This window comes from Pseudorca crassidens, chromosome 11 (genome assembly GCF_039906515.1).
Source record: "Pseudorca crassidens isolate mPseCra1 chromosome 11, mPseCra1.hap1, whole genome shotgun sequence".
Taxonomy (NCBI): Eukaryota; Metazoa; Chordata; class Mammalia; order Artiodactyla; family Delphinidae; genus Pseudorca; species Pseudorca crassidens.
Window position 1 is genome coordinate 45,967,390 of NC_090306.1, and position 8,849 is coordinate 45,976,238.

General features: G+C 48.7%; 1 protein-coding gene across 11 annotated transcripts in view; it reads left to right on the forward strand.

The window, feature by feature from the left end:
- Positions 1-8,849, forward strand: part of ZNF740 (zinc finger protein 740) — a 46,734-nt gene that overhangs the window by 730 nt on the left and 37,155 nt on the right. For 3 of the 11 annotated variants that reach the window (XR_010932419.1, XM_067696708.1, XM_067696713.1), the window contains exons 2-6: positions 375-689; positions 2,635-2,784; positions 3,145-3,234; positions 3,828-3,951; positions 4,257-4,375. Coding sequence is in view for 9 of the 11 variants with exons in the window: in XM_067696708.1 (XP_067552809.1) it covers positions 681-689; positions 2,635-2,784; positions 3,145-3,234; positions 3,828-3,951; positions 4,257-4,375 (492 nt within the window). In the remaining 2 variants the exon portion in view is untranslated. The other 8 variants (XM_067696712.1, XM_067696711.1, XR_010932417.1 and 5 more) reach the window with 7 other exon arrangements.

An 8,849-nucleotide genomic window follows, 5' to 3' on the forward strand; every position in this document is an offset into this window, starting at 1 on the left:
AGCGCCCAGCGATAGCCCCTGAGCTTTTCGCTACCACACTTCTGGTCGCCTTAATAGAGTGCGAGCTTCGCGGGCTGGCCCACTGTACACAAAAGCCCCAGACGACCTCCGCCCCCTTCTTCCAGTTCTAAGATGGAAAAGCCAAGCCGTTGGCCTGCTGCAGTTCCTCCACCAGAGGCCCCAGTTACTTTTGCTCCTGTTGGCTGCCCGGAGACCAGTTTCAACTCATGACCTAGAAAGAAAACTCTGCTTGACTGATGTCTTCTTTTGGAGTTGCACAGAGAGCGCCTGGCAAAAAAAGAGTTCACCTCACTGCAGGTTGTATGGCCTGAGGATGTTGCACCTAACAGCCCCATCTCCCTTTCTGGTTTCAGGTTTCTGAAACAGATCGTGAACTTCATCTAGAGAATTCAGCTGGAAAACCAAGACTGGAAGACTCTTTTTCTTCAGATAGTAAGCAGGAACCAGGCAGAGACCAGGGATTCTTGGAACATCTATCTTTCTTTTGGAGGACACTAAGTTCTGTTTGAAGACAAAGGCAGTTCAGTATGGCAGCAGGACTGAAGGGACACGAAGGAGCTGTTACAGTGATTTGGTGACAGTTCTTCAAACAACAGTGTCTTAAGAAAAGGTGGATCGAGAAACTCGTGAACTTTTGGGTTGCATTAAGAGAAATCAGCATGGCTCAGGTAAAAAGCTCTCGAGTCCTCCTCCTTCAAGATCACTGGGAGGCGTGTTTGCAGTTTCACTCTTGAATGCTGCCTTAGTCAACATATTGACCAACCCAGTGAGCGAAGCTCTGTATTAAGCACCAGGGGGAGATCTAGAGGAAGGAAAGGAGACAGGCCACAGCCCCTGCCTTCAGGGAGCTTCCAGTCAAATGAAGGAGGTAGGCTATACTGCATCACAGGCCCTGATGGGACATTTGCAAAGCAACATGTACTCAGTTTACACTTGGTACATTAACTGCTGAGGGGCACGAGGGAGTGAACAGTCTGGTGAATGCTTCATTTGTTTTTTTCAACGGGAATTTAGTGAGCTCCTGTTACATGCAAGGCATTGTGCTGGGAATACAAAGATGAATAAAATTGTCCCTGTCCCCAACAAGCTTCCAGGCTAGTTGGGTTGGGGCGGGGGGAGATGAAGAGACACTCTATTGTTTATCTTTATATTCACAACACCTTGCCTAGTGGCTGGCTAGTAGTAGAGACATAGTGAATCTGTTGATTGAAGGAATGTGCAGTAATAGAGGTATGTACACTGAAGGAGAGGAATGATCCTTCTGCTTGGATGAAAAAAGTTGAAGCTGGAAGGATGCATAGGATTTTGCTAGATAAACAAGCAGAACAGGGCATTCAGACAAGGAGAACTGCATGGGCAGAGGCTTAGAGACGTGGAAGGATGTGGTGATGTTAGGAGTACAGCAGGTAGTTTGCTAGTTAAGGAGGAAAGGATTTAAGTGGGGCCTGGTTAGAGGAATGTGGTAGATAGTGATAGATGGGAACGTTAGGGAAAGGGAGTTGTTTCCTGGGGAAACAAGCAGAGTGACTGAAGGGCCTTTTATGCCTTGCTGAGGAATTAGTCTTTATTCTGTAAGGAATGGGAACTCTCTGAAGAATGCTAAGCAGCAGAGTGACGTCACATCAGTGTATTTGGAAGGTAATTGTCATTGCGGGGATACAGGATGGATTGGAGAGACAGGATGATTTGATAGGTTATTGTAGTTATCTGGGTAGAAAAGCTATATGCAGGCAACCCCAGAGCTGCTCCCAGCTTCCTTCCAGGGACCCTCCCCTACCAGTCTCACCAGGATGGCAGCCTGATTACAGTATAATTGGCTTTCTTCCAGCTGCATGCATAGCTTCCTCCTTTCCATGCAGAGTAGGAGCCCTTCAGTTTCTTCTTCCTTTGTTTGCAGCCCACTTCACAGCATCGTGTTCACTCTTGCTTAAGTCATTTTTAAACTGTATGTATAGCAGGGAATGTGAAAAAATACGGATATGCACACATATAAATGGTGGGCCGGGGTGGAGGAGAGAAATTGTATATTCAACTCCAAAATCCTTCCAAGTGTTTTAATTTTTATATCTGTTGTAATTGGCAACATCTAGGGAATTTAAAATCTAAAGGGAGAAATTAATCTAACTTTACTGATAAACATGTTTGTAGGACCCGATAGAATGTACATTTGGCACCAGTGAGGTCTGCCAATCGTAAGTGGGCTCTGTGAAGCTGAGTGTCATCAAGGGAGGAAGAAGGAAGTTCCCCTAGAAATCTCCCGTGTCAGTGGGTCAACAGGAGAGACCCTCATGCCCACACACAAGGCTTAGAAATACTTCAGAGTAACACATAGACACATGCTTTACCCAGCACAGTGCTAATGACAGAAGTGTCAATGACGTGGATTATTCACTTGGTCTGTATCTAAATGCTGACAGATGACAAAGTAGTTCCTGGTGAGGTGAGTTAGGGAGGACTCTTGAAGGAAGCAGGGTTTTGTGGTGAGGAGGGACGCTCCCTAGAGAGAAGCAGCATGTTAGTAGCTGGGTGTGAAAGGTAGTTCTTTAGAAGTTGGCAGTCTGTTTTTGCCCTGCCCTGCCAGGTGACCTGACACCTCATCTCCTTTCAACTTAGGCAAGTCTCCTGGCTTGTGAAGGCCTAGCAGGTGTGAGTTTGGTTCCCACTGCAGCCAGCAAGAAGATGATGCTGAGCCAGATTGCCAGCAAGCAGGCCGAGAATGGAGAGCGGGCAGGTAGCCCTGATATGCTGAGGTGCTCGAGTCAGGTACAGCACTTGAGTCCATTGCGGCACCTGGGGGTCGGGTGGCCCGAGCTCTCTGCCAGAAGATGCCCAGCTTTGATTCCTTAGTGCTTCTATTTAGGGAAGTGGGAAAGGGGATCCAGCTGGGGAATGAATGAATGTGGGTATTTTAGAGGATACAGAAAAGGGTACAGAAAAGGAAGGTCTTTTCTGTACAACAGCTCCTTAAAACCAGGGTACTTGGCGAGGAAATGAATGCATACTTTCTCTAAACCTTCGGGGCAGTGATTTACTCTCATTTGTAAGTTGTCTCAAAGCAGCTTTTGGCCTCCTGTCTTGTGTTCTGAGATGGACTATAAATTTAGATTTGATTTGTATTCAAAGAGCCACCGAAAAGACAGCGATAAGTCCCGGAGCCGCAAAGACGATGACAGCTTGGCTGAGGCCTCCCATTCAAAAAAGACTGTTAAAAAGGCAGGTAATGGGGAGTTCCCAGCGGTCCGGCGGTTAGGACTGGGCGCTCTCACTGCCGAGGGCGGTCCCTGGTTAGAGACTAAGATCCCGCAAGCCATGCAGCACGGCCAAAAAAAAAGAAAAGAAAAAGGCAGGTAATGGGGTAACTCCCAAACTGGTCCAGCTTGGGAATAGGGCAGTCCTCCTGTTTCTTCCCTCTCTGGCTCAACCCGGAGCTCTCCCTAGGCGTTTTGCTCCCTCATAGCCAGTGAGTGTGTCACCCCGATTCCATCCAGGGACCACTTTGGTAATTGATCTCTGCCCTCTCTGAAACATCCTTGGTAAGGGAAGGAGGGTCAGGGGAGCATGAAATTCTGTGGCAAAGGGGCAGGCCGACTCCCCCTCAGGTCAATTCAGAGTGTTGGGTTTGACGAGGCAGATAGCTTGCACACCCTACCTCCTTCCTTAGAAGGTCTTTTAACTCTAAGGAATATGGGAGATGACAGCATCAGAGAAGTTACTTTGTCCAGCAGTTTGAAATAGACCCAGAGCAGAATGGGGGCAAGAAGAGGGCAGAGGGATAGCCTCATGACATACCTGACTCTTGCCCCCAGGTGGTGGTAGTGGAACAAAATGGTTCTTTTCAAGTAAAGATTCCCAAAAATTTTGTTTGTGAACACTGCTTTGGAGCCTTTAGGAGCAGTTACCACCTCAAGAGGCACATCCTTATTCATACTGGTAAGTCTCTTGCTCACGTTCAAAGGGGGAGAATAGTCCATAGTTTGTATTATATTTGCGTGTAGCTCTTGTGGGGTTTATTTTAAGGAGTAAGTATTAGAAATACTAATAGAGAAAGAAAGTAAGTGAATGAGGCAGAGACATTGTATGTATCTAGTGTCACTGAGACCAGCAGCTTTGGGGACCCTTCCCCATTAGGTGTCTGCATATTACTAAAAGTTAAAGATTTCTGGGAAAATACCTGGAATGAGGTCCCTGCCATGTATACCTCCTGATGTTCGCTTCTCTCTCTCCACCTGGGCCAGGTGAGAAGCCATTTGAGTGTGACATATGTGATATGCGCTTCATCCAGAAGTACCACCTGGAGCGTCACAAGCGTGTACACAGTGGGGAAAAGCCTTACCAGTGTGAACGGTGTCATCAGGTAAGCTCACGTGTCATCCATTCACGCCCACACACAGACTTCCTTCCCTAAGAACCAGGGCTTGCCGCCATTCCCTGCCTGACAAGGGGCCACCTAGCATTCCTGGCCATGTTAGAGTTAGTACCTCAGGGTGATGTATGTCTCTCTGGCCTTATGTAGCTGATCATGGGTAGGGGCCATTAGAATAATTGTAATAATAATAATAGCATTTCTTGGATACTTACTCTGTGCTAGGCACTGTGAGAGCATATCTGACATTACTTTGTTTAACCTTCACATTAACTCCGTGAGGAAGCTGTGTTGTCCTGATTTCACCCATGGGGAAATTGAGATTTAGAGAGGTTGAGTTTCCCAAGGACACAGCAGATCCGGGACAAGAGACGAACTGAATCGAACTTCAGAGCAGGTGCACTTTGGAGGAAGAGATAAAATCCCTGCCCTGGGAGGTCAATATCTGATCTGTAGAGAATGTAAGAGCCAGGACCAAAATAAGACAAGAACAAGAGATGAGAAACGATAACAACTAACACTTCCTGGATGCTTTGCTGGGTCTCAGGCTTTGCTCCGTGCTCTTAGGTTGAATCTGCAGAACACTAGAATGAAAGCTCCAGGAGGCAGAGACCTTGTCCCTCTGGTTCTCCACTCTGTCCTCAGCCCCAAGAACTGTACCTGCCTTGAGATAGATACACAATAAATATGTGATAAACGAAGCAGCCACTCTGTGAGTAGGTACCTTTAGCCCATTTTACAGATGAGTGTACAGATTCAGGGCTGTTAGATAACTTGCCCATGGTCACACGGCTACTAAGCTCTAGGCCAGAATTGAGACTTCGGAGCTTGCGTTCTTAACCACTGTGCACTCATGCCGTCTGTGTACGTGCCAAGGGGGTGTAGAATGGGATGTGTGCCTCTCCTGTGTGGGGAAGGCAGCTCTAGCCAATAGTAACTGAGTTTCTCCTCTCAGGCACTTAACCCTCCCTTTCTTCTCAGTGTTTTTCTCGGACAGATCGATTACTCAGACACAAACGGATGTGCCAAGGGTGCCAGTCCAAGACTTCCGACGGGCAGTTTTCTCTATAGGCGCAAGGGGCCCCGGGTGGTGGGAGTGATCAGAAGATTCTACCGAAGAGCGCACCCCTCTGGTCTGATGGTCCCACCACCACCCCGTCTGTACCTGTCCCCCTCCTGGAGGAGTGGACCCAGGAGACCAGAAGAGTGCATCGGGGACAGCAGGCCCCAGAGCTTCAGCTCTGTAAATAATCTGAGACTATGAGTATCTCGGGGAAGTTCCTTCAGCATTCCTGGGTAGGGAAGCTAGTCCCTGGACCCTTGTCTGAGGTCTTAGGTGGGGACTAAAGGTACAGGACCAAGACTGAAGTGTGGCTCCCACAACCTTGGACTCCAGCTGGCAGCTGAAGTGGAAAAGATCGGGGAGAGGGATTTGTTTGTTCTGTTCTTGTTTTTGTTTATCCAAAAACGATTTCAGCAGGTGCACTGTGGAAACAGGTAATACGGAGGTATAGAGTCCTGGTCAAAGTAGGGACTGTGGCTGGTCCAGCCCTCCCCCAAAATTGAGTTTTTAGTTGCAGTTGATCCTCAATGTTCCACAGCCCTGTACCTCATCTCCTGTTTGAAGGAGAATAGGATCAGGGATGGCAGCTGAGCTTACTTTGGTCTCCTTATACACTGTAGGGACAAAAGGAAGAACAGTGACAGGAGCAGACAAGGGCTGGATCCAAGAAGAGTGGACAGGTACCTCTCATTTCCTTCGGGGAAGAGCAAGAGTTGTGGCCATGGCTGTTGTAATGGCCCATGCCACACTGGTACCTAATGGGGTCAGCTCAAGTGCCTTCTGGAGGAAACTTGGGTGAGAGTGGCCCCTTTCCTTTCTCTCTTTGGGCAGTTGGTCTTGGAGATAGTTTTTGGCTACCTCGCTGATATTGACTCCTAAGCCAGACAGATGTTGAGCAGGAAGTCATGGATGTCAAAGTGGGATCTCTCTCCTTGTGCCCTCTTAGGAGCAACCCAAGACTAGCCCCAAGTTGGGTAACAGCTGTTGAAGAAACGAAAGGAATTTGGTGTCCCCTGACATGACTGTTGGGCAGTGTGAGCTCTTCTCCCTGCCCAAGTCCTATCACTGTATTCAGGTAGAGGAGATGGGGGTCTGGCCTTCAGTCCCAAAGAACAAGGTCTTGGCTTCCTTCTTGATGGCCGTCCCTACCCAACCAAGAACTGCAGGGCGTGGGGATGCTGCGGAGAAAAAACTGAGGAGGAAACCTAACGTAGGTTTTACTCTTAACTGTACTCTTTGCTCCTCTCTGCTCTGAGCCCACCACCCTGTCCACCCCCCAAAAAGCGATCGGGAGTGCGGGGTGTGGGGGTGTGGGTGTGTGTGTGGTATGTGAGTGTTTTTGTATGCTTGGAGATGGCATATTATTGAGCCAAACCCTTCTCTAGCCCTCAGCTCAGGGGAGGATGAGCGTAAAGCAGCCTCTCCTGACCACCTCCCCACCCCAGCAAATCTGAAGGGTGCTTGAGGTCCCAAGAGAAGAACTCAACTTGGGGGACTGGAGGGCTTTGTTTTGGAGGGGTTTTTTAAGATTGATTCCACAGACTGGTGGTTAGGATGTTTCTAACCCAAATCAGGGCTTGTGAATATGAATTTTCTAAAGTGAAATAAAAACCCTCTTCCTGCTAAGGAAAGGATCCTTATGGGAGGTTCTGGGGTTTGGTTGACTCCCAGGTTGTGGCCTGCCCTGACCTGTGGGGAGGAGGGGTGAGTAATTATGGAAGAATCATGGAGACTTGACTTGGTGAACCTGACCAAGCTGTCAGTGGGGATCTGAGATGGCAATCTCCAGGAAGTGATTTCATTTCCCAGAAAAATGTAGGCAGTAGCAGCAGCAGACTCCTGGCTGTTACCTATTCTGGAGGAAATGGCGGGGCGGGGGTCTCCATACCTCTGAGGTGTGAGGATTTCAGGGAAAAAGAAAGGAGGCGTGACACCCTTTAGATCTTCCCTGACAGCATCTGAGATCCTGTGGGGGAGACGCTGGGGAATGTGTTTGCTACCTGTGCTCTTCTAGTTCTGTGCTGGCACTCCCATTTAATGTGGTCCAGAAACTAGACCGCGAGTCCTTGGACCTGCCCTTGGTCCCTGCAAGTAGGGCATCTTTCTGCATGTGAGCCAGCCCCCTCCCTGTTAGAGGGCTCTGCTGGGGGCTGGGATTTGTCTAGGATACATTTAGAAAATTCTGTCCTTCCAAACGCGCTTTTGAAAGTGGGAGGCTTTGCTTCCTGTCACCTGCGGCTAATCTGTTTATGGTTGGGGTGAGTTGGGGTATGTGTGGAGAGAATCACACGAGTGATCTGTGCCCCTGAGTGTGCGAATGTGTGTTTAGGTCCGGATGTACCCTGGCCCTTTGCAGACCTTGGCTTCCTGCCTGGGTGGGTGGGAGAGAGGGAACTTCTAAGCGAATGTGCAAAGAGCCATACCAGAACCACCCCTGCCGAGGACTGGGTGAGGGGAAACACAGGAGCAGGTGGTTAGCTCAGTTGTCCAGGTGCTGTTGTTCTGGGGCCATGGATGTGTGAGGAGAGAGGAGCTGAGAGTCCAAAGGAGCGATTTAGCGCCCAGGGAGCCCAGGAGTCCCACTTACACCCCAGGGAAATCACAGACCAAGACCGCTGCAAAGGCTCCTGGGCCCAATGTTCCACCCCACTGCTGGGTGGGGTCTAGCACTGGAAAGCCGCCTCAGGTGTGTCTGGAGTGAAGGGAGAGGGAGGTAGGGCCGGCTCTCAGAGACCAGGACATGGGATTCAGGGACCTGGGAAAGAGTAGCGCCAGTTCCTAGGTGGGCTCCTGTACCAGGTCCCACCAGCCCTGCCCTTCCCAGCACCCCAAGTCTTTTCCGTCCACCCCCCCCAATAGCCTCTTGTCATCACTTAGCTACTGATTGTGCCCCCATGGCTTGACATTGGAGGGTTAAATGAGGTGTGGAGTCTGCCACAACTTTTAACCCTCTCCCCAGATGTTCTTTGCCTCTATGTGGCCCTGGGGCTTTTATCTTAATCCCTCCTACCCTACCTTTCCTCTCCATCCTCTTTTTTTTTTTTTTAATATACTTATTTTGCTATTGGGGGAGGGGAATATCAAATGAACAAGATCACTTTTAAATGGTAGTTTTTATAAAATGTTATAAACTTGTATCTTTTTACCATTAAAGTGCAGTGTATGTTCCTTCGTGATATATTTAGGATATTTAAATAAAAAGAAAATGGGGCTTTTGTACATACTATCTCCTCTTTGGGAAGAATATCCTTGGGAGAAGCTTTTTCACTGGGGCCGAAGTAGTTTTCTTTTTTTCCACCAAGTGTAACCAACCACCCCACGACTTCCAGCACCCTGTAAGCTCCCCTTTGCAGAGAGCAACAAGTAGAATAAATACAGGATATCAGTTCAGAATAAGGAAAA